The 26,407-nt window shown below is 36.3% G+C and overlaps 1 protein-coding gene across 5 annotated transcripts in view; it reads left to right on the forward strand.

Annotated features, from left to right (window-relative positions):
- Wapl (WAPL cohesin release factor) overlaps positions 1-26,407 on the forward strand; it is a 67,809-nt gene that overhangs the window by 18,591 nt on the left and 22,811 nt on the right. For 3 of the 5 annotated variants that reach the window (XM_038348664.1, XM_038348668.1, XM_038348669.1), the window contains 6 exons: positions 1,371-1,489; positions 19,796-19,891; positions 21,642-21,794; positions 22,067-22,203; positions 22,871-22,982; positions 25,351-25,578. In XM_038348664.1, coding sequence (XP_038204592.1) covers positions 1,371-1,489; positions 19,796-19,891; positions 21,642-21,794; positions 22,067-22,203; positions 22,871-22,982; positions 25,351-25,578 — 845 coding nt within the window. The remainder of the gene's footprint in view (positions 1-1,370; positions 1,490-19,795; positions 19,892-21,641; positions 21,795-22,066; positions 22,204-22,870; positions 22,983-25,350; positions 25,579-26,407) is intronic. The other 2 variants (XM_038348666.1, XM_038348667.1) reach the window with 2 other exon arrangements.

Consider the following 26,407-nt stretch of genomic DNA (forward strand, 5'->3'; position numbering starts at 1 on the left):
GTTAAGAACACTGACTGCCCTTCCTGAGGTCCTGAGTTCAATTCCCAGTAACCACATGGTGGGTCACAACCATCTATAATAAGATCTGGTGACCTCTTCTGGCCTGCAGCATACATGCAGACAGAATGCTGTATGCATGATTAATAAATCTTTAAAAAAGAAAGTTGAGGTGGAGAAATGTCTTCCCTTTATTCTATGTTAGAAGAAAATGTTTATAACCTAACTTTTAGGAAGTAATCTAATTCTTTAGTAGTTTCATGTGAAGACTCATAAGTCATTGAATTGCATTGTACTAGCCAGGAATATTTGTTATTTGTTTTCCTCCTGACTCAACCCTCCAAGTGCTGGGATTATAGGCCTGTTGCACCACACCCAGAGATTTTGCATTTTAAAATTTATTCCTTTATGGGACTAGAGAGATGGCTTACTAGTTAAGTGTGTTTGTTGTTCTTGCAGAGGGCCTGGTTTCAATTCCCAGCACCCATTTTGTGGTTCACAGGGGAATCTGATGCCTTTTCATTTCTGCAGGCTCCCAAGCAAGCATGTGGTTCACATCCATGCATGTACGCAAAACACTGAAATGCATAAAATTAATCTAAAAAATTTTAAAATTGGTTATCTATGTAGAAGCCAGCAGCCTCTTACACAGCTTGAATAATGTCCTTGACTTTTGAGAGCCACACCAAAAGTTACTTATCTTGCATCAAAGCACTCTCTACCCCCAACTATTACAAATGGGCCCTGGAACTATTACAGTGGGTATTGGAAGCATGCAGCGTTGAGGGCAGACCACCTGGATTTAGATTCTGGCTCTGTTACATCCACCTAATTGGCTTCCAGCAGGCATTGTTTTAAGGCAACATAATTTCATGAACTTAAAATATAGAAAAATGTAAAACTTAGATAATATTTGATATTTATATGAGTTTGTATAAATTATATATCTAGCATCTGTATATATCATGCAGTTGTGATCTGTGAAGTTCAAATTTTATTTTGGAAAAAATTTTAAGCCAGGCGTGGTGTTGCATGACTATAATTTCAGTATTTGGGAGTCTGAATGAAGCAGGAGTATTGCCATGAGTTTGAGGCCAGTTTGGGATGTAGACCAGCCTGGGCTAGCTACAAAGGACCATTCTTAGTAAAAGAGAAAATATTTGGCTTTTCTTTTAACACAAAATAAAACTAGAATACATGTGTAACAGGTAGTTTTGAAGTAGAGGGTGAGGGTTAGAGTACTTTTCCAGCCATTATTCCTTTTACTCTTTCATTCATACCTCTACCCCCAATATTACGTTTAAAAAAATGGCCTTAAGTGTTCTGATAACTTGAAATACTGGAAAGCTAGCTAGTTTTGATTACCATTTCAGAAAACTTGGATTTTACAGAGGACTTGCCTGGTGTGCCTGAGAGTGTGAAGAAGCCCATAAATAAACAAGGAGATAAATCCAAGGAAAATACCAGAAAGATTTTTAGTGGCCCCAAACGGGTAAGTAAAGCTCTACTCTTGGTGATTATTTTATCATTCATTTATATTAGAGGGCTCATGTCTTAGGGTTTCTGTTGCTATGAAGAGACACCATGACAACATTTAATTGGGGCTAACTTACAGTTCAGAGGTTCAGTCAATTATCATAGAGAGGATGGTAGTGTACAGGCAGAAATGGTGCTGCTGAGGTAGCTGAGAGTTAATACATCTTGTGCAGGTAACAAGAAGTGGTCTGAGACACTGCACTTGGCTTGAACATATATGAGACCTCAAAACCCACCCCCACCGTGATACACTTCATCCATCTGGGCCATACCTGCTCCAACAAAGCCACACCTCCTAAAGCCTAAAGTGGTAGTGGCGCACAGAGGCAGAGGCAGGTGGATCTCTGAGTTTAAGACCAGCACTGGTCTATGGAGCAAGTTTCAGGACAGCCAGGGCTACATACAAAGAAATGTTGTGGAGGGGAGCAGGAAACACACGTCTTAATAGTACCTCTTTTGGGACCCCCCCTTTTTTTTTTCAAATCACCACTCAATCTTTTTTTGTATTGAGAAGTTATCAACAAGCCATTGTAGCAGTGTTTCTCACATGATACCTGTAAATCTTTTTTAATATACCATCTTAAGAAAAGTATGTATAGCTATATATATATCTATATATAATTAAAAATCACTTTTCTATGCTCTAGAATATTGGTTGTTCAAACTTACAATTGAGAGGTTGTTTGCGAGCTGAGACGTGTTGCTGTTCTGCCTTATAATAGTCTTCTGCCACATATTGCTAGCCCAAATAAAGACCAACATGCAAAATACTAAGTTCCAGTTGCTTTCATGGCATCCTCAGATGGAACATTTTAAAGTCAGGGATTCTTCTGTGAGCCTGTCTTTTTGAATCTCTTTCTCCTTTTTCCCCAGTTCTTACTTACAGTCAGACCATTGTCCATAGCAAACTATTTTGCATTCCATTCTAGATTCTTAGTAGCAGTGCAGGCTGTATTGATTTCCCCCATTTACTAATTAGACAGAAGCTTCTGTAGGCTAGGTGTGGTGGCGCATGCCTTTAATCCCAGCAGCTGAGAGGCAGAGGTTGGCAAATCTCTGTGAATTTGAGGCCAGCCTGGTCTACATAGTGAGTTGAAAGCCAGTCAAGGATACATAGTGAGATCCTGTTTCAAAAAAAAAAAAGTTACCATAATAGGGACTGGAGGGATGGCTCAGTGCTTAAGAACACTGACTTCTCTTCCAGAGGATCAATTCCCAGCACCCACATGGCAGCTCACAACTGTCTGAAGATCCAGTTGCAGGGGATCTGACACCTTTACACCAATACATATAATATAAAATTAAATAAGCCATAAAAATATTTAAAAAAAATACAGTGTGTCCCTCCGAAATTAATGGCATTTAAAAAAAAAGTTACCATAATAGCTATGGAATAGTTATGCTTTAATCTTCATTTCTATAATTACTACTGAATTAGAAAACTCTCTGCATATGCTTACTAGTTGTGTGTGTGTGTGTGTGTGTGTGTGTGTATCATGTATTTGTTTTCATGTGGGTGTGTATGCATGTACCTATGGATGCCTGAAGATTGTATTAGGTATCTTCTCTGTTGTTCCCTACCTTGTTTTTTTTTGAGACCGTAGCTTACTCAACCTGGAGTTCTCAGATCCAGCTAAACTTCTACTGGCCAGCAAGGTTCAGGAATCCTCCTTTCTCTACTTTTCCAGTGCTAGGATTACAAGCATGTATTGCCTGTCAGCTTTTATGTAGATGCTGGAATTGATCTTAGGTGGTTACACTCATATGGCTATTTCCCTAGCTCCACTTGTCTGTGTTTTGAGAAATGTCTAATTGAGTCTTTTGTCCTTTTTTAAGAATTGAGGGTTTTTTTTTTAATGTTTAGTTGTAGTTCATTAGATTTCTCAAAAAATTAAAAGTAGAACCACCATATGACCTACTTGTCTCACTCCTGCGTATACACGAAGTACCCCATAGTCTGCTTTATTTACTGAAGCAAAGGATTTGGAATAAGCCTGGTTGTCCATCAAAAGATGAATGGATGTTTGGTGTGTGTGTGTGTGTGTGTGTGTGTGTGTGGTGGAATACTATTCAGCTGTAGAGAAAAACGTAATAAAAATTTGCAGGAAAATGGATGGCTTTAGATTAGAATGTGTAATATTAGCTGAGGTCATACAATCTCATGTAAATGTCTAATTCATATTCTGTTTTTATCAGAAGTTCTCAGAATGTCTTTTAATTCCTTTCCCCACACCTTCCAACTAGAGCCTTTTATCAACTTGGTATATTTAGTTCTTAAGTATACCTTATTTAAATAGATTCTTATTTAAAATAATCCCTTTCACTTATTAAGTGACTGTGATATTTGTCTTTAGGGCTTTTCTACGTTTAGAAGTTCTCTATGATCTCCCTGATATTTAATTTGCTTCACTATTGGCTTAGGAGTCTGTAAATTAATACATCTATATTCTGGATTAGATTTAGGTTAACTCTTTTTCATTTTGCAGACCTTGGTTGATGATAATTGTCTTTGTTTGCATTTGAAGTTGTATATTTTCTGGTTATTCCACTTTTAATGTATTTTCATTTATACCTCCACCTACTTTTCCACAGTATGGGGGATTGAATCTAGGGCCCCGTATATGCATTCTTGGCCTTTAATATTGTTTAAACAACCAGCAAAAGTTGGAATCATGAGCTTTGTTCAAAACAAAGACACATTTTTTTTCCTTTTATAATCTAATTAGGTCTTTTCTGACACTTTGTATCTTATTCTGCATTGTATGTTTTAACTTGTTTGAATCTAGTATTGAATGTTGTCTTAGTTACGGTTTATTGCTGTGAAGAGACACCTTACTAAGACAACTTACAGAAAGGAAGCATTGAACTGGGAACTTGCTTACAGTTTCAAGGGTTAGTTCATTATCATTGTGACTGGCAGGGTGGCAGCAGGTGCGTGGGAATGATGTGTGGAAGCTAAGATCTCATATCTGATCCACAAGTTGCAGGCTTAAAAAAGGGGAGGGGAAGAGAAGGAGACACACACAAACTTGAATCTTCAAAGCTCACTCCCAGTCACACACCTTTTCTAAGGTCATACCTACTCCAACAAGGCCATTCTTCCTGATTCTTCCTAAACCGTTCTGTTCCTGGTGACTCACATGTCCAAGTATATGAAGCTGTTGGTACCATTCTTAAACCATCACAAACCGTATCACCATCTTTTGTTACACTAACAGTTGCTGACTGGTGAATATTTTCAAATTGTTTCATCTACACTTAGTAAATGGAATAGTATAATAGTCTCTCCTCATTGATGCATTAAATAATTATTACTTACTAGTATTGTTCATAGTAAAGTAAGTCATGCATGACACCACTTTTCTGGCAAATCTAAAAGAAGCAAAATGTCAAGAAATAGGTAATGGCACAGAGGCAAAGGCAATGGAGATGTTGGTGTAAAAGGTACAGTGAAGTAGAATTAGTAAATCTTAAGTCAGTATGTAACAGAAATATAGTTTTTTTTTTTTTTTTTTTTTTTTTTTTTTTTAAATAATTTATTTATTTATTTATTTATTTATTTTGTATACAATATTCTGTCTGTGTGTATGTCTGCAAGCCAGAAGAGGGCACCAGACCCCATTACAGATGGTTGTGAGCCACCATGTGGTTGCTGGGAATCGAACTCAGGACCTTTGGAAGAGCAGGCAATGCTCTTAACCTCTGAGCCATCTCTCCAGCCCCAGAAATATAGTTAATATTGTATATTGGAAATTTGCTAAATGAGTAGATTTTAGACCCTCTTAACCACACTACAAAAAATAATTATGGAAGGTATGGAAATATTAATTTGCTTATCAAAACATTTTGTATTCCTTAAATATGTATAATAATTTTAAAAGCCTGTTAAATGTAGTATGATAGGTTTTGACTTTTCTTCATATTCCCTAGTTATTTTAGATTTGACTATTGGGAACTGTTTCTAGCTCTTTTGTTCCTCTTATGTAAACCCAACATTTTTGAGCACTTTGTTTTCTGCACAGTAAAGTGACTGAGATTCATTGTGTACTTTAAAGAATTAAACTAAAATAAATCAAATAATACATTTCTCTTATGTTCTCTTAGACTACCTTAGTTTTAACTATGTTCATTGCTGATGGGCACTGTCATTGGACAGTCAGGAAAATAATTTATAAGTTTATATGGATAACTTTAAATTTAGCATAACATAATTTAAAAATTATTTTTTATTATTATTAGTGGGTTGGGGGAGAGGCCACTTACATGCCATAGTACTTGTATGGAGGCCAGAGGGCAAACCTCTGGAGTCAGTTCTCCTATTATGTGATCTAGGGATTGAACTCAGGTTATCAGATGTGCATAGTAAATGTTTTTTCCTGCTGAGTCACTTTGGGAACCCTGATGTGACAGAATTTTGTATTTGGCTTGCTGTAGCATCCTGTGTACACATAATAACCATATTATATTGTTACTAATGATAATTACTGGGAAAAGCAGTGATTTTTAAACTTTGCAGTTCTTTTTGCCCTTAGTGTTTTACTGAGGGTGACTGGCCAGAAGCTGGGTGTGGCAGCACACACCTGTAATAATTAACACTCGGGGAGCCGAGACAGGAAACTTGTGGGGAGTTTGAAGCCAGCCAGGGCTACATAGCAGAAATCTTTTTAAAAGATTTAATCTGAAATCTTTTTAAAAGTCAGGCAGAGTGCCACAGACCTTTAATTCCAGCAGAGACAGGCGGGTGGATCTCTGGTTTGCTCAAGGCCAGTTGGTCTCCAAAGAGAGTTCTAGGCCAATTGGGACCATATAATTGGAATTTCCCTCCTCTTTTTTTTTCTTTCTTATTTATATTTAATTTTTGGTATTGTTTTGCTTTTGTTAGTGATCTAACTCAAGGCTTCATACATTTTAGACAAGCACTATACACTGCAGCCTTGTGTTCAGTTTTTAAATTTAGTTTTAAATTTAATATTGAGAGATTGTGCTTTGCTATTCACACAACTTAAAAAGTTTATGGTGTACATGCACTTGACCTGATTTTGGAGTAATTTATGCGGCCTAAAGTAAATCAGGCCATGGAAAACAAGTCAGCAGCGACCTGTTTGCAGGTATATGGACACAATATTACAGTGTCAGAAAAATTAAGGAAATTACTGCTGATTTTATTTTTTTAATTTAAGAAGCTATGGGATTAAAAGATGTGTGTTGTTGATGGAAGCCCTCAATCCCAGCACCTGGGAGGCAGAGGTAGGTGGATCTCTGTGAGTTCAAGGCCAGTGTGATTTACAAAGAGAAACCCTGTCTTGAAAAACCAAAAAAAAAAAAAAAAAAGGAAAGAAAGAAAGGAAAAAAAATTATGGGATTCATCATACTTGAAAGAAAACCTTGTCATAACATAGTATTTTCAATATTTTATTCCCTGAAGAATTTAAAGAAATACTCCCTCCTTTTGTATGAGTAATTAGGATTAATAGAAAACTAAATTTTTCAAGTAAATTTTATGTAGACTATCTTTCAGATACCATAGAGAGAAGGGAGTGTGAATGGATGTGGGCAATGTTCTCGGCAGTTGTAGAATGGCTTCAATTTGCATTTGTCTAGTGCTTCCTCTGATTCAATTTAGTTGCCATGCTTTTGGTAGGAATGCTAGAGCAGATACTGTGTTGTCATTGCTTTGAAACCCTGTTAAGTACACAGAGCTATGAAACATGTAAAAAATGTACACTCTTTCTGTTGTTAATGACTATGGTCTTAAACCTTTCTCCACCTTCTCATATTAGAAACATTAACTTTCTTTACAAAATGAACCATTTTTAGAAACTTACTATTTTGTGTTTAAATATGCGTACATACATGTATATGCACAGATGTGTATGCCTGGTTCTCTAAGGTCAGAGGAGTTTGTCAGATTCCTTGATATTGGAGTTATAGATGACTATGAACCACCATATGGTTGCTGGGAACCAAACCCAGGTCCTCTGTAAGCGCTCTCAACGGCTGACCCATCTTCTCCAGCCCCACATAAATTTTATTAAGTTCATCATTATTGCAGTTTTTGCCTTACCAGGAGTGTAGGAAGGACTTGTTATATTAGGATTTAGGGTTGCTTGGAGGTTACATGCTACAGAAAAACAAGAAGGGTAAAGAAAACTGGTTAAAAAACTGATTGAAGTAATGGCTTTAAAAAGTCATTTGCCGGACTTGAGAATTGGCTTCGTGGTTAAGAGCATTCTTGCTCTTCTAGAGGACCCAGGTTTGATCTCCAGCACCCACATGATAGTTCATACCATTCGTTCAGCATCTGAAACTCTTTTGACCTCTGCAGGCTCCAGACATGTATGTGAGATATATACATATATGGATGTAAAACATTCATACACATGTTAAAAAATAAACCCAAAAAGAAAACAAAGAGTCATTTGTAGTTAGAAAAATAAAAGGGCTTTAGGAATTGAATTTGAACATAACTGTATTTAACCTTGGTTAGGTCTTATTGGTGATCATTGGAAATTCTGGTCCTTTTTGTTCATGAAATGTTAAGCAGTTTCTGATTTCTGGCTACCATTTCCCTAACTTCTTTACTTGGAGCTGTCACAGAGATCATTTCTTTTGCTTGCTCTGCCCACTTTAAATTCAACTTTTCCTTACTCCTGTCCGCTTTTAGGGCAATGTTTTTATAATTAGCCAGAATCACCTTGTGCTTAGAAAGTTGCGTTTTTCCTGGGATGTTGAGGTTATCTTGTTTATAATTAAGACTGCTTCTGCATTTTTAAAAACTAATATGAGATCAATTGTTTCAATTTTCAAATATTTCTACCACTACTTTTCAGTGTTTCTCTCTAGTTTAATACCAGGCCCATCTGGCCCTATCTTTGGTCTGACTTTCTAAGGAACATTTTGGACTTAAATTTTTCTTTCCTTCTGTCATTCAATATGATACTAGATAGTAAGCTTCTGGGCAATTGGATTAAAATTTACTTCTCATTATAAATCACGAGTACATACTAATTTGTATTAGAAAATTGCAATTGTATTTGAGCCTGCAATTTTAGAGTTATATATAGCTTTATATTTTATAGATTCTTTTATGTTTGCTGAAATTAATTTATATAAGTTCTCAATTTAAAAACAGAATATTGTTAACTGAGGAGATTTTAAAGGACAACTCCTCCCACATCCCACCCAAGAACAAATGTTTCTTCACACAGTGCTGGTTTTAGCAGTTAGAACTCACTTTCCCAAAACAGCTTTTTTTCCTTCCTTTTTTTTGGGGGAGGGGGTCCAGTGTATTTACTGAGTTTTGCTTTTGTCCTGTATTTGGGATTTACCTACCATTTTAGGATTCAGACATGTAGGTGGTGGTGATTTCTAAAAACTAGAAACCTGAGATATTAATGCATATGAAGCCTGAATTAAAGATAGACTGGAACTAGTGTGATGGTGGGAAATGCTTGCAGAGTATAAAGTTACAAGCCATCCAGATATGGAGGCACATGCCTTTAATTCCTGCACTCAGGAGGCAGAGTTATGAATTCAAGACTGGCCAGTCTATAGAATGAGTTCCAGGACTGCCAGAACTACACAGAGAAACCCTGTCTCAAAAAATAAAAATTAAAAAAAAATTAAAAGTCATGGCCATCTATTTATAATTGGCAGCTTGACAGTCCAGAGTAGTTTAATAAGAGTCAAGTGGGTTCTGGTTGACTCTGAGCGTTGAAGAAGGTCAGTTCTTTTGGCTTTTCTTCCTTGTTGCTTTATTCAATTTATGATCTTTGTGCTAGTTGATCAGGGATGCCAGAAGAAATAAAAAGGATGTGTTTTAATGTTTGCTGGAATTTTTTTTCCAGACTAGAATTTTAAATAGTTTTATCATTATCTTTCTCTTATAGAAATACCATTTGAATATCAAACTAATCATTCTTCGTTGTTGATCTATGTAAATAATGAGGTAAAAATATGTAAATAATGAAGAAAAATATTTTTCTATATAAGCCCTTTTTTATGTTTTATTTTAAATGCTACTAAAGTACTACTACTCTTAGTTTTCCTTTGTTTGGGTGCTGTTTTAGAAAAGTGTATATGAGTGTTTTGCCTACATGCATATAAAGGCATTTTGTACATGTCTGATACCTACAGAGGCCAAAGGGAGTGCTAGAGCCTCTGGAACTGGGAGTTACAGATGGTTATGAGCCACCACGTGGGTGCTAGGAATGGAATACAGTCTTTTGAAATTGCAGCCAGTGACTTCAACTGCTAGGGCATCTCTCCAGCCCTAGTTCAAGTTCTTTTAAAATTAAAAAAATGAGGCCTCTCCAGAGTGATGGCTCAGCAGCGAAGAACACTGGCTGCTCTTTCAGAAGACCTGCTTTTCTTTTGGAACACCCACATGGAAGCTCACAGCTACCTGTGACTCCAGTTCCATGACCCTCTTATGGCTTCTAGGATACCAGGTGCTGGTTGTTTGGTCACTGTGCCATGTTTCTGTCTTTCTGGAGAAAGTCCTCACTTTCAGAATAATACAGTTTCATCTTGTACTATCTGCTAAGGTTTGGTACTGGAAATTAGTTCAAGAGACCCCCAGAGACAAAATTTTGTGCACTAGGTATGCTCTCATTAATTTTTGGCTCTTTTGACATAGGTAGGAAACATGCTTATATACAGTAACATATAGCTACTCATGTAGATTCATACACATCTTGAGTTCACACAGATATCTTCAGTATCAACCCATCCCCACGATTTTTTCATGCCTTTTGTTGTCAGCAAGCATTAGCACCTTGTAAAATAAATCACCTGGCATAAGCAACTTGTAACAACAGTTCTAAAAAAGCTATTTGCTTATTTTACTGCAGTAAAGCCATTAAGATACTCAGGGTTTGGGATTGAGGTGATGGCTCAATGGGTAAATACATTCTGGGCAACTATAAGGATGAGGTTTTAGATTCCCAGCACCCATGTTAAAAACATTCATGGTAGTGCCTATAATCCTAGCATTGTGGAGTTAGGAGTTGGATGGATCCCAGGAATTCATTTACCCTCCAGTCTAGTCAATTGGTGAGCTCCAGGTTCAGTCAAAGACCCTGTCTCAAAAAGTAACATTGGTTTGTGTTCTCTGTAGGCATACAGACACAAGTTGTTCAGAATCTGTTTACCTTGCCCACCAAGATCAAAAGTGTAAAGTCGATTGCTATTTTCACATATTACTTGAGTTACATACATAGTTCTGTCTGCTTGCCTCTTGGTCAGTTGGTCTATCTTTCCTCATTTATTTGAAATATGAGTAGGTTTCTTGGTTCTGGTTTCTTTAAATTTTAGTCTTTTACACGCTCTTTCCATTCTTATTGAATGGTATGTAGAACATTAACATTTTAACAAAAGTAAAATACATAAATATGTATATATATATATGTATATATATAGTAAATTTAGTTAAGAGTCACTATAGTTGGTTGTTTCATTCTTTTGGCTTTTTGGGGGGGCCTGCCGCTGAGCTCCCGAATAAATCACACACTGAAGTTTATTCTTTCTTATAAATGCCAGGCCTTAGCTTTGCTCCTTTCTAGCCAGCTTTTCTTATCTTAAATTATCTTATCTACCTTTTGCCTCTGGGCTTTTACTTTTCTCTTCTGTAATTCTTACTTTCACTCTGGCCGCTGATTTCTCCCTTCCTTGTTCTATCTTGCTCCTTCCTTTCTTCAGATTTCTCCTTCTGTTTAAACTCTCTGCCTGCCAGCCCCGCCTATCCTTTCTCTTGCTTTGCTCTTGGTGGTTCAGCACTTTGTTAGACCATCAGGTGTTTTAGACAGGCAAAGAATCACAGCTTCACAAGAGTTAAACAAATGGAGAAAAAACAAAAGCAACACACCTTAAATAATATTTGTCACTTCATTTGAGATTTGTTCCACCCTCCTTAGCACTTGTAGGGACCCTGCTTTATTTTCTGTTTTCCTTTTTATAAAAACAACCAGATGCTTTCTTACTAACTTTTTACTAAAAAGTAAAAGTTAGTTTTTGTTTTAGGGTTTTTTTTTTTTGTTTTGGTTTTTTGTTTGTATTTGTTTTAAGAAAGGGTCTTACTGATTGTGTCCTAGGTTGAACTGAAACCTTGTATATCCCCCAAATCTTCCTACCTCAATCTCCAAAGAGCTCACATTATAGGCTCATGCTACCACACCCTACTTATATGGTCTTTTTATTGGTGGTGGTTTGTTTTTGAGACAGGGCCTTACTAGGTAGTCTTGATTACCCCAGAGCTTGGTATCTAGACCATACTGGTTTTGAGCTCATAGAGATCTCTAAGTAGAGGTTTCTCTCCCACCCGTCAGTTCTTGAATAACCAGTCAGAAGCTTAATATTAATTACAAACTGTTTGACCTATTACCTCTGGCTTATTATTAACTAACTCTTATAACTTAAATTAACCTATTTTTTATTATTCTATATTTTACCACAAGGCTCGTGGCTTGTTATCTTACATCTTGCTTCCCTGGCAGCTGCTAGCATCTCTCTGACTCTGCCTTCTTTCTCCCTCTATCTCTGCTTGCATTTCCTGCCTAGCTATATTCTACCTTGCCATAGGCCAAAGAAGCTTCTTTATTAACCAACAATGATAAAACATTCACAGAATACAGAGAGGCATCTCACATCATCTCCCCTTTTCTGTCTAGTTAAAAAAGAAAGGTTTTAACTTGAACAAAGTAAAATTACATATAACAAAACAGATATCAAGCAAGAATCACAGTTATAATATTTTGTTTGTTTGTATTTGGCAAAATTAAAGTAGTCTCATCTAAATTTTGTGAGTTTTATATCTAATTTATCTTTTATTATAACTAAGGGAAACTAATCATAACTATCTAATCTTCAACTCCATCAAAGATCCCAGAAGGATATAATATTACCTAAGTAAATAGGAAATATTTTGTAAATTACTTTCAAAACTAGAAATGACAGAGACATCTGGCTGCCTGAACAGTCACCCAAAATTCTTCTGTAATCTTGGGGTATCCATATTCAGCCTACAGGCCTAGAGTATCTGGCAGATTTCTCAGTGAAGCAGAAAATTTGAAGGACTATCCTGCTTATTTTGGCAAAATTTGTCACTTTCCTTTGTGTCCTGCAGAATGTCTGACAGACTCATGAAGCAGGAACCCTGAAGGACTGTTTTTGTGGGTCATGCATGTCCATTTCATACAGCATGCAGTCAAGCAGTCCAGGCAGAACAGTTTCTTACCCAAATGACTAGCCTTCCCACATTGAAAGCAAACTTCATAAGGAGCTTCTTCAATGCCCATCGTCCTTTTGAAGTAATTAGTGCTTCCAGAAGCAGACGTGTCTCATTGTCGAGAAAAGTCTTAAGTTCTTAAAACATTTTAAATGCCATATTCTGTAGGTCTTTGAAGTGTTTGAAGATGACCTATCCATCTGAAATAGGCCCGCATCTCTAGAAAACTAACATGACTATAAGTTTGACTATTATAGATGACTATTAATTTGTATTTCTTAATGATACATTATATTTTTAAATGAGCTACATAAAACATTTTACCTTAAGCAAGACTAGAAATATACATATAGTATCATAAAATTGACCTTAAATTTGTATCAGTATACAAAAGTCCTTTAAACAAGAATAGAAAAATGCCAGGAGGTGGTGGCACACTCCTTTGATCCCAGCACAGGAGGTATAGGCAGGTGAATCCCTGTGAGTTCAAGGCCAGCCTTGAGCTAGTTCCAGGACAGCTAGGACTGTTACACAGGGAAACCCTGTCTTGAAAAACAAAAACAAAAACAAAACAAAACCAAAAAAAAAGAGAAAAGAATAGAAAAATATATGGTGTAACAAAATTAACCTTAAATTTTGTATCACTATACCAAAATCCATATCAAAGCAAAATATCTGCCATTAATAGTTGTCTTTTTATCCTATATTCCCCTAAATATAGCAAATATTCATAACCTACCAAATAACCAAAAAGCATCCAAAACTCTTGGGAATGTGGACATTGTTTTCGCCAAACTGCTTCCTGCTGTCTGTGGAAAAGTATTTTTGTTTTGTTTTTCGAGATGGGTTTCTCTGTGTAGCATCCCTGGTAGCAGCAGCTAAATCTGTCGCACAGTGTGCCTCTCTCTAACTAGAGGCCTGTGTGAGACTGTGGAAACCTTTCACACGTTTAGCTCATGGTGGCTGGCATCCAGCTCTATCTTGCAATCCGCCGTTGGGAGATGCATCTCTGTACTGTTGCTGATGTGAGACTGTGAGACTAGGAAGCTCATTTCTGTGCATTCAGAACTTTTTGTTTTTAAACTTTCTCTGGCCCTGTGGAAATTTGAGAGCCCTGCATTGGGTGCCATTTGTAACTGAAGGTTTCTCCTCTCCTGCCTGCTAGTTCCTGAATAACCGTTCTGAGGCTTAACATTTATTACAAACTGTTTGGCCTACTAGCTCATGCTTATTATTAACTAGCTCTTACAACTTAAATTAACCCATTTCTATTCCGTATTTTACTGCAAGGGTCATGGCTTGTTACCTCACATCTTGCTTCCCCAGCAACTGCTGGCATCTCCCTGACTCTGCTTTCTTTCTCCCTTTATTTTTTTCTTGGATTTCCTGCCTGGCTATTAGCTAAATCAGCTTCTTTATTTACCAGTGGTAATAAGACCTATTCAAAGCATCCCACATTGGAGATCTGCCAGCCTCGGCCTCAGAGTGCTGGGTAAAGGGTGGGTGTCACCATGCCTGGGTTATAAGAGAGATTCTTTTGTACTTTGCTTATTTTGCTTAGTAAACTCTCTTGGAAATCATTTAGCATTTGCTAATTCTTCCAAATAGTAATAATGTAAGAACTTGGCTTTAGATTGCTTTTTTACTTTAGTTGCATTCTTTCATATGCTGAGCATTTATATTTAAACTACTTTAAAAACATTTTTTAAAATTTGTATTTTATGTGTATGGTTGTTTTGCCTGTATGTAAGTCTGTGCACTGCAAGCCTAGGTCCTATTGAGGCTAGAAGAGGGCCTTGGATCTCCTAGAATTGGTGTTGGCAGACTGCTGGGAGCTGTTGTGTGTGCTAGGAATCAAACCTGGGTTGTTAGGAAGAGAAGCCAGTAAGATCTTTACCCTTGAGCCATTTCTTCAGCCCGCCCCCCACAAGTTTCTGTTGATCTAGACATCCCCTAATGTGTTGGCTTTGTTTTTCTTCTTCTTTTCTTTGCTACTAAGGCATTATACCCAGACAGACACAGTTATATATTTCAGCACTTTGAACATTTATTAAATGGACTCATGCTGATTGAATTACTGGTGGGAATATATTGCTGTGTTCATAAAATCTTTGTGGGTAAATCTGGGTGAAGTATAGCTTCTGCTTTAGTGTTTACTATAGAATTATTTAGAACTCATGAATTTAGTCTTGTTAAAATAAAGGTCATGCTATAAAAATAGTGACCCCCCCCCCCAACACTTTTAGAAGTCAACTCAATAGAAAATAGCAAAATACTCTTATTCTTTGCTCTTCAGGAAGGAACTATACTTTCTTCTTTTGTAAACGATTTGATTTTATGTGCATTGATGTTTTGCCTTCATGTGTTTATCTGTGTGTTGGATCCCCTGGAACTGGAATAACAGACAGTTGTGAGCTGCCATGTGGGTGTTGGGAATTAAACTCAGGTCTAATTCTCTTAACTGCTGAGGCATCTCTTCAACCCCTCAACTTTACTTTTTTATAATTTATAATTGTAACTCAGTGAAACCGTGTGTTAAATTACACTCTTGACATTGTCATCATAAAAAAGTTTTCTTTATGTTTTCATTGAAACTGTCACTCATGTATAAATAAATGGGTTAGATGTTGGGTTAGTTTTTCCTTAAGTGTAGTTAGTTATTGCATGTAGAATTTTTGTTGCATATACTCCTGGAGAACTAAATAAGAACGAATATAGGATATTGTAAGATGACTCTCTGAACCATGACTACCTGGTTCCAGATCTTTAGGATGTTAGCATATTCATGAGAACCTTCTCTATTTGTTCTAAGTTTTCTTCTCTTTAAGTTGCAGAGCAAACAGAAGCTATAAATTGTTTAACAAAGAGTAAAGTTATGAAATCTAATAATGTGGTCTCTCTCATAAGTGGCTTTTAGACATAAAGCAAGAAAAAACCAGCTTACAATTCATAATCCCAGAGAATTTAGATAACAAAGAGGAGCCTACATGAGACATACATGGATCTAATCTACATGGAAGTAGAGAAAGACAAGATCTCCTGAGTAAATTCAGAGAGTGAGGATCATGGGAGAAGGCAGTAAAGGAAAAATATAGCTCAGTAAGAACTAATTTTAAAAAAAGAATTTTGATAATGTGCTGTGTATCTGCTTTTAGAATTTGAAAAAAAGAAAAGAGATTAACAATAACCCTGGTTGTACAGTATGAATAATCTAATTAAGACTTAGCTAGATTTTTACGTGATATTCGTGATTTTTATTTTTTATGAAAAGCTGATTGCTCTGTAGCTGTTCTTTTTGAAACCCATTTTTAGTTATTCTGCAAGTCACTCTTATTATGTAAAATTAGAATGTGACATCAGATGATACGTTGTTTATATACACCATTCACATTCGAGCAAGTAGTATTCTATTTTGGTTTTTCGAGACAGGTTTTCCCTGTAGTTTCTAGAGCCTGTCCTGGAGCTAGCTCTTGTAGACCAGGCTGGCCTCGAACTCAGAGATCCGCCTGCCTCTGCCTCCCGAGTGCTGGGATTAAAGGCGTACGCCACCACTGCCCGGCACAAATAGTATTCTTGTATCTTTTTTTTTCTTCCATTTTTGAGACAGGTTTTCTCTGTAGCTTTTGGAGCATGTCCTGGAACTAGCTCTTGTAGCCCAGGCTGGCCTCAAACTCACAGAGATCCATCTGCCTCTGCCTCCCGAGTGCTGGGATTAAAGGCGTGTGCCACTACTGCCCGGCATTTATTTCTTGTATCATTTTTCGAATGCCCTTTTGAGCTCAGGATCAATTTAGTGTTCTTTCCTTTCTCCTTCCCTCCCTCCTTCCCTATCAGCTATATGTTATTTAAGTAGATGTAATTTTAGTAGCTGTCTTCCCCTGTAATAAGCCCTGTAACTCGTCAGAGAGATGATGGCTTAGTAGTTTCATAGTGGCTCACAGCCATCCAATTTTAGGACATTTGTTCTCTTCTGCCCTCCTTGGGCACTAGGCAAAACATTAATACACACACATAAATCTAAAAATTGTAAAGCCTTATAACTCTAAGATTTGTAAATGTCAGGGGAAAGTTCTGATAAGATTTTTCTTTACACTATTTACATTAAAATTGTAAACATATACAAAATCTTTAAAATTAGACTCATCAAATTGCATGCTAAATATAGTGTATTAGTGACTTTTCTCATTGTGAGAAAATCTCCAACAAGAAGCAACTTTGAATGTATAATCAATCAATCCATCATGATGGGGAAGTCCTAGCAGCAGGCAGCTGGCCACACTGCATACCCATTCAGGAAGCAGAGATTAGGTGCCAGTGCTCAGCTCACCCTCTCCTTTTTATGCAATCCTTGACCCTTGGAATTGTGCTGCTCATATTCAAGGTGGGTCTTTTCACCTCTAATTGGATAATCCCCCATAGATAGACATGCATAGAGGCTTGTTTCCCTGCTGATCCTGGATCTTTCCAAGTTGATAATAGCAGCCATCACGTTTATCTATATATAAATAATCTGGGTTTTCAAAACACGGTTTCTCTGTAAAACAACTTTGGCTGCTCTGGAACTGACTCTGTAGACCAGGCTGGTCTCGAACTCAGCGATCTGTCTGCCTCTAGTGCTGGAATTAAAGGTGTGTGCCACCACTGCCTGGTTCCTTCAAACTGTTATTATAGAATGTTTCAATGCCAGCTTTCCTTTTATTGGTTGAGTCCCTGTATAGTTGATAAACTACTCCCCCCTTCCCTCCTTCTATTTGTTTGTTTATTTATTTATTTGAAGGTGCGGGTATAGGCCAACATTAAATATCTATCGATAATATTTAGTACTTAACATAGTAATTAGTGTTTTGCCTGCTCTTACAGTGTTTTAGTTAAGAACCTTGCATTACCCTGTTTTGTTCTGTGGAGAGTTAACCCTTTTCTTAACCCTAAGATTATTAGCTAGAATCACTGCATTTTTAAAAGAAATAGAATTCAGGCCTGGAAAGATGGCTTAGTGGTTAAGAACACTAATTGCTCCTCAAAAAAACCTGGGTTCAATTCCCAGCACCCAGAAGGCAGCTCACAACTCTCAAACTCACAATTGTGGTACCCAGATCTATAAGCAGGCAAAACACCAATATTCATAAAATAAAAGAATTTAAAAGCAAATCAAAATAAGTAGAATGCTTGCGTTTTAAAACACTTTTTTAGGTTTCTAACTTTATTACAATGCTAGATATGGAACAAGGGGCCTTGTGCATGCTGGGCAGGTACTCTGCCAGCCACCCTTCCAACCCAGGACACAGGTTTACACCAAAGCCTGTAATCATAGCTTGGGTCTTGAGTGTACTTGTACTTTAGAGGTTGCTAGAATCAGCTATTTAATAATTAACAGGTACACAGATTGAACAGTGGTTGTCTAAGATGAACATGAACAGACGACTAGTTTTTAGAATTGATATTAAATCCACTTTGTGCACATGTGACCCAGAAAACCTGATGTCACTGCATGAGTTTATAACTTCTTTAGATATCATTATGAATCAGTACTTCATAAAAATCTAGTTCATAAGAGTAATGGGAACAGGAATATTTGGCCATTCTTGAAGTAGGTTTTGTACAAATACAAATTTTGTGTGTATTGCACTAAAATGTAGAAAGATTGCAGTCATAAACAGAATCCCTAGTCAGATCAGAAATTTGAGGTTTGAAATGACAAAAATTGGTGTCAGATTGAAGGTAAAATGGTATGTTCTGTCTTGTCATTCTTTGTTTAATCAGTTTTCCCTTTGTAAGTAAAGGTTTTGTTCCTTCTGTACGAATACAGATTTAATCTTACGGGTTTGCATTTACTGGTTTCGTTATTCATGGTTCTGAAACTCAGAGTGTTAAAACTAAGAGACTTCTCATTTTAAATAAATTGATTGAGCAGCACACTGGCCTGTATTCAGGACAAATATATCTTTATGAAACATTGAATATTTTGTATATTTTTGCTACAGAATTCACAATTGTTAGTTCCCTGAACTTCTTTAGACTCTATTGTATCTTTGAGGTAGTACACAGCTCCCTTTATAAAATCTGATCAGTTTTCAATGTTATGGTATACATTTGGCTCTAGTGGTTTCACTGAAATGAGTATAGAACTTCTTTCTGCCTGTCACAAACTGCTCAATTTCTGTTGTTAGAAAATTATTAAGCAAGAATGACTAGTATGAGGAATAAAGTTTTGCTAATTAGTATGTTGAATTAAATATATTAAAAACTAGACTTTTAAAACATTTACTTTAAAAAACATTCATTTACCTATCTTTCCTATATGAGAATGTGAGAGTGTAGGCACATACATACCAAGGTGTATTTGTGGATGTCATGGGTACAATTTTTATGAGTTGGTTCTTGCTTTCTACCTTGTTGAAACAGGTCTTCTTCCTGCTACTGCAATGCCACATACTCTAGGCTAGCCGATTCAAAGGTTCTGGGCAGTTCTGTCTCATCGTAGAAGTGCTAGGACTCCAGATGCATGCTTCCCACATGCAGCTTTTTATGTGGGTTCCATAGACTTAACTCCAGTTGTCATTCTGGCACTGCTAGAACTTGAAATCAGTGAGCATTTTCTTCACCCCTAATAAAGCACGTTGCCAATATTTCCTATATCTATTAGTTTTAGGAAGTCGATTTGCATTAAGTGATAACTCATTTCTTATTATTTCTAAGTAATTTATAAGCTCACACAATGACCTGATCCATGTGCACAGAGTAGATGAAGCACAAACTAGGTCTCTGTGCTTTATATTCTTCTTAGACAACCACTGTATAATCTATGTGCTTGTTAGAGTTTCACATGCTTTCTTCTTATGATTGATTGGTTGCACAGAAGAGCAATTGCCAATTCTATGGAAATACCAAAGTGATTATGTCTGACATAGACTGACAAAAGCATCTTTTTTGGTCTAAGATGTTTGTTTATGCATTTCAGTTATTCTGTATAAATTGACACCTTTTTGTAAGGGATACAAAGTGAGATGGAAGCAGTTGATCTTTTTCTCATTTCACTAGTCACCTACAAAAGCTGTGTATAATGCCAGGCATTGGAATCATCCAGACTCAGAAGAATTGCCTGGACCACCGGTAGTAAAACCTCAGAGTGTCACAGTAAGTAAAGCTTTTTATTTTTTTCTCTTAAAACAATTTTAAGTTAATCTAGATAGTTACTATCTTAATTTTTGTTCTTTCAAGGTTATAATTGAAAAGCCTTACAAATTAAAACTTTGTAGGAAGAGTTCAGGGCCAAGCTAGGCTTCATACTGAGACCCTATTTCAGAAACAAAACAACAAGAAAAAACTAAAGCAAAGCATTTAATCATGACTGATGTTTCATAGAATTTATAGTTTTTAGGGTTTAAGAAAACTTATTCCTTATATGAAGTATTAGTATTGATCCTTTGTTTGTGTGGTATTATGCATGTATTTGTGTGGATGTGTGTACAGGTGTGTGTACAACTTGTAAGAGTCCTCTGTCATGTGGGTTCTGGGAATCAAGCTCAGGTTGTCAGACTTGCTTGTTAAATACCTTTAACCTGCTAAGTAATCTCACTGGCCCTCTCTTCCTAATTTTTTGAGAAAGGGTCTCATTGAGTTTGGCTAGTACCGCTAGACTAGTGAGCTTCAAGGATCCACTGATTTTCACCCTAAACTGCTGCGGTGGTGTTTCTGCTTTGCTGCTGTATTAGCTATTGGTTTATTTATTTTTATGCATATATACCGAGGATTCAAACTCAGGTCTTTATGCTTGCATGGCAGGCACTTTACCAAATGAGCATTGTCCCCAGCCTCTTGATCCTTAGAATTTAAAGCTAGGCATGATAGTCCAGACCTGTAATCCCAGCAGTTGAAAGAAGGTAGGAGAATCATCACCAGTTCATTGCCAACGAGAGCTACATAGCAAGACCCAGTCTAATTCCTTTCCCAAAAGCTATATTCTACAAAAAGTGGATTTTTAAAAAAAAGTTTGGTGCCTCTTTTTTAAAAATAATTATTTTATCTTTATGTGTTTTATCTGAATCTTTGTATATCCTTAAGTGACTTTTATTTCTTAATTTGCTTTTCATAGAGATGATATTACATTGCATTAATACTTTCCAAATCAAAATTTTTGTAAAATATTCTTGCCTAGGTATAGTGACAAACCCAAAAGGCAACCAGGAGGCTCAGATCTCAAATTGAAGGCCTGCATGTACATAGTGAGGACCCCTCACTCCTTGAAAAAAATGTATTTTCAGTAAAGGGATTTGTAGTATTATACATTAAAACTCTTAGCTTAATAGTGAAGCCTTCATCATCTGGAGTTATCAAAGGAATGAATTACAACATTAACAAAAATTTGGGGATAGAGTTTTAAATAAGGCCTTCATGCATACACAAATATTCATTCTCATTTCCAAGAATAGAAATATTTCTTTTCCTTAAATTGACTGTGATGTCACCATCATACAGTATTTTTTGATTTATGTTGCTTTTAGTTTCCTTTGCTTTTATGATTCTTTTGCCATAGTTTTTCTGAAGCTCTGTCTAACTGCTTATCAAGGCTACTTATGCATGCAATTGTGGTTCTTTATTTTTTTTTTTAACAGTCCTGGAAGCAACAGATAATGTGAAATGTGAAGTTTAAAAAAGCTAGAAGTATTTCTCAAGTGGTTCTTTTGTGTGTGAAGAATTTAAGTCTTAGTATTGCATGGAGTTTAAATTACCTTTTAGGGCCTTTCAGCAGCCTCCCTCTTCTCCCTCTGGAAAAAAAAAGAAAAAAATTTCATTTACTTTTTAAAAGCTAAATTTGTCACATAGACAAGATGTTACCTTTTAAAATATTTGCTTAGAACAACTAATTTAATACCTTTATCAATAGGTGAGGCTGTCTTCAAAGGAACCAAATCAAAAAGATGATGGAGTTTTTAAGGCTCCTGCACCACCACTCAAAGTGATAAAAACTGTGACAATACCTACTCAGCCCTACCAAGATATAGTTACTGCACTGAAATGCAGAAAAGAAGACAAAGAAGTAAGCGGCCATATACAGTTTTACTGCACGTGGATAGATTTCTATGTGTAACATATAGCCTTTTGTCTTAAACAAATATCACTACACTGATAGTCAGAGTTTTGAACCACAAACGTACCTTGACCTACTAGTACTGGTGATTTAAAAACATTTTTGTGGACATCAAATGAATGATTGTATAGGCTTTTTTTTTATTAAGTACAGTAAGCCTATAGATTTAAATATTCTAGTTTATAGTTAAAAAAGAGGTGGGCTTATTTTTTTCTTGGCAGTTATATACTGTTGTTCAGCACGTGAAGCACTTCAATGATGTGGTGGAATTTGGTGAAAATCAAGAGTTCACTGATGACATTGAATACTTGTTAAGTGGCTTAAAGAGTACTCAGCCTCTAAACACACGTTGCCTTAGGTAAGATCTTAATTTTACATTATGTTGTGTGTGTTATGTCATTAATTTTTTTCACCTATGTGGCTTTAAATTTGTTAGTAAAGCTAGGCATTTAAAAAATTGTGTGTTGCTAATCAGTGATGTGTTAAATGTTCCCTTTTAAATATAGTATAGGCTTCAGTTTCCAGATGCTAAAAGAATAAAAGTGTACTAAGAAATCTGAGGTTTTGTTTTTTAAAATTACCTCAAGGTTTCAGACTTCAAGTGATAGATTGATTTGAGCAGACTTGGGTCATCTTTTATGTATGATAATAGATTGTACACCTTGAATTGGCTTGAATTTCTATAGTCAGTTGGAACATATCCAATCAAATGTAACCACTTCTAGTTTTCATATAATAGTGGTATTATGAAAGATAACTAGAATTTTACAATTTTAATGGTTGTAGTGACCTGAGGAATACACTACAGATATCATGCTGTTCATTTTTATAAAGGTAGTATGCTCAATCACACTCTAAACCTTGGTACATATTTTAAAATTTTGGTTTTGTTATTTTTTTTTTATATTTTGTGTTGTCTGTACTTTAAACCTGCTTCCTTCTCATTTGCTTATTTGGAATTACGCAAACTACAGCTAATGTCCTAGCAATTTTAAGCTGTTCTAACGTACTCTGTTTCCTTCTAGTGTTATTAGCTTAGCTACTAAATGTGCTATGCCCAGTTTCCGAATGCACCTGAGAGCACATGGGATGGTTGCGATGGTCTTTAAAACCTTGGATGATTCCCAGCACCATCAGGTATTTTTTTAAGTGTTTGAGGTTGAGAGATATTACTAAAAAATTAGTCTTTCACTATATCAGAAAATACCTTCACTGGATATCCATATAAGTGAATTAAAAATTGAATTTATTTGCTTGATAAGTAGAGATGATAGCCATATGATTTTGCTTCATAAATCGCATTTTCTGGAGACATTTTTCTTAAAAAAGTTTTTGTTATGTTTGTAATATAAAGGTTTATATTATTAAAATCTCACTCATCTGTTAGTTAACATACTATGCTGTATATTTTATGCTATAAAACCTATTTCCTTTATTCAGAAGAATCTGTTAATACTGTTTGATATTGGTGGTATGAAAAGGGGTTTTGAAATATGTCCATGATTTTAAAATAATTTGGTTCATTGTTGGATCTGGAGAATAGGTGTGTTGTGAAAAGGAATAAATAAAGGTTACCTAACCAAAGTTAGTTCCAGTGTCATCAAAATCGTCATCACCAAACTTCACAGTGATATATTGAGGTGGCCTTGTATGAAAGAAAATTACTTTATAAATATAAATTGAGTGACACAAAATTAATAGTAGTTTTTCTAAAACCAAAAGAAATGTAATTAAAGTGTGTGAACATTCCTCTGTACCCAGGTTGTACTGGACACAGAATAACGAGGACAGAAAGACAAGAAATGCATAGTTTGCTTTATTATCCAGTTAGGCATAGCCATAAGACATTCTTTTCTTCATGAGTCCCTCAGGTCTTTACTCTGGCATCCAAATTTCCAAAAATGCTTTGTAAGCATTTAATCAAGGGACCTGAAGATATGGTTCAGCAGTAAAGGATCTGAGTTTGGTTTCTATCCATGTATTCTTAGGGCATTTGTCTACCAAAGACTGACTTTGTTAACGTTAATCTAAAACATACCACCTTGAGTATTTGAAGAACACATTTTGTTGATGCTTTATTAGAAACAGTTACTAGGTGCTAAGTATGTAGCTCAGTTGCTAGTGTGCTTGCTTAGGAAACCTGAGGCCCTTGGTTTGACCCCTAGCACTACATAAACCAGGTATTATGCAGGCCTGTAACTTTGGCATTTAGGGAAGAGAATCAGGAAGACCAAAAGTTCAAGGTTATCCTCACCTATATAATGAGTTCAGGGCCAGCCTGGGTTATATGAGATCCTATCAAAACACAAAACAAAAATAATGAAACAACTTTAATCCTAGCATTTGGGATGCAGAATCAGGCTTAACCCTGTGTGTTCAAGACTACCCTGATCTACCTAGTTTTACATGTGAGTTCCAGGCTACATGATGAGACCATGTCTCAAAATATAATACTAAAAACACACCAAACTGACAAAGACTTTTCAGGCCTGGTGGCACTTCTGTTTGACCCCTGTACTCAGGAGGCAAAGGCAAGTGGGTCTCCAGTCTCTATAGTGAGTTCCAGACCAATTAGAACTACATAATAAGACTATCTAAAAAAAAAATAAGTTACTGGAATAAAATATTTAGAAAAGAAATTAGTTCAGTTACATTTGTTTCCTTTAAAAAATTATTTCCTTGCTTGTCTGTGTATGCCTGGTGCTTGTAGAGGCCAAAAGATAGCATTGGATTCCCTAGAACTAAAGTTACAGACCATAGTGGATGAGCTACCACTACCATATGTATGCTGGGAATAGAACTCAGGTGCTTGCCTTTTAACTGTTGAGTCATCTCTTCAGCCCCCCTAATTAAATTTATTTCAGTCCCCAGTATATTGTTGTAAGCTCAGTTGTCTGTACTCTACAGAGGGAAAAATGTGTTTTGATATGAATTATAAACACATTTGTTACTATATTTGAACCAAAAATTGGCATGTCTTTATGTTGCAAAGCAGTTAAAGGTATATTGTAAAAGGAAATATTTATATATTGTATAATACATAAAAATGTTCTATAAGCTCCCCAAAGAAATGGGTAGTTGACTTCATATTCTAGTTGAATATTCATTAGAGAAGGATGATGGAGAGAGAAAAATAAAACACCCCCCCCACACACACTTTTTTGTTTGTTTGCTTGTTTTTTGAGACAGGGTTTCTCTATGTTCCAGTCCTAACTGTCCTAGAATTCAGTCTGTAGACCAGGCTGGCCTTGAACTCCCAGAGATCCACGTCCCTCTGCTTCCATTAAAGGTATCTGCCAACAACACTGCCCAGCTGGAGAAAACAGTTTTTAATCAGGGATGTATTTATCAAATAGATTCATTTTCCTAGAATATTTTGGAAGAACAGTGAATCAAAGAGTAGGAATTTTAGACATTTTAACTTATAAATGTTAGTAATGCCCTTGGTTTCTAAAATTGTTAGTAATTGCTTTCATGATTATTTCTCTTTTGGGATCTGTTGAAGAATTTGTCCCTCTGTACAGCTGCTCTCATGTACATATTGAGTAGAGATCGTTTGAACATGGATCTTGATAGGGCCAGCCTAGATCTCATGATTCGACTCTTGGAACTGGAACAGGATGCTTCTTCAGCTAAGCTACTGAATGAAAAAGACATGAACAAGATCAAAGAAAAAATCCGAAGACTCTGTGAAACTGTGCACAATAAGCATCTTGATCTAGAAAATATAACGGTAGGTTGTTTGTTTCTATAACAAATAAAGATTATGCTCAGAAAGTCTGATTAGTCGCAGTGGCTATTAAGGTTTAGCTCTGAACATCATTTCCTGTCCTAAGTAGGGTTATTACTGTGATGAAACACCAGAGCAAATTGGGGAGGAAAGGTTTATTTCAGCTTACACTTACAGGTGCATCACTAAGGGAAGTCACAGCAGGAACCTGGAGGTAGGAGCTGCTGCAGAGGCCATGGAGGGATGCTGCTTACTGGCTTCCTAGGCCTGCTTTCTTATAGAGCCCAGGACTGTCAAAGTGGACTGGGCCTCCCCCACATCAGTCACTAATTAAGAAAATGCCCTACAGCCAGATCTTATGGAGGCAATTTTCTTAATTGAAGTCCCCTTTCAGATAGCTGTAGCTTGTGTCAAGTTAGCATTATATTAACCAGCATGTTTCTGGACTCACTAAATTAGGTTATCTGTATTTGAGCCTTTCTTGGTTTTGATTTTGCTAGTAAATTTTAACTGTTGTTACATTTTGCCTAATCTTTTTCTTTTCCTTCCCTCTGCATTTAAGCTGTTAATTTGCAACTGGAATTTTTATTTTCTCCATTTCTGAAATAAGAATTAGGATTTGTAAAGGATTTGTAAGCAAACATTTGCTTCTTCTAGACTATCTCAGGGTTTCTAGAAGGTAATAGGGGAAATTCCCTAGTCACGTGCCCTTTATGGAGTAGTTCCCCTACTCACTGTAGGATTATGGACAGTTTTTATCTTTATTCTGAGCACAATTCCTCAATTGATGATGATAGTCTAATGGGTACAAGACCGGTAAGATAATTGACCT

The sequence above is a fragment of the Arvicola amphibius genome, chromosome 12, assembly GCF_903992535.2.
Source record: "Arvicola amphibius chromosome 12, mArvAmp1.2, whole genome shotgun sequence".
NCBI lineage: Eukaryota > Metazoa > Chordata > Mammalia > Rodentia > Cricetidae > Arvicola > Arvicola amphibius.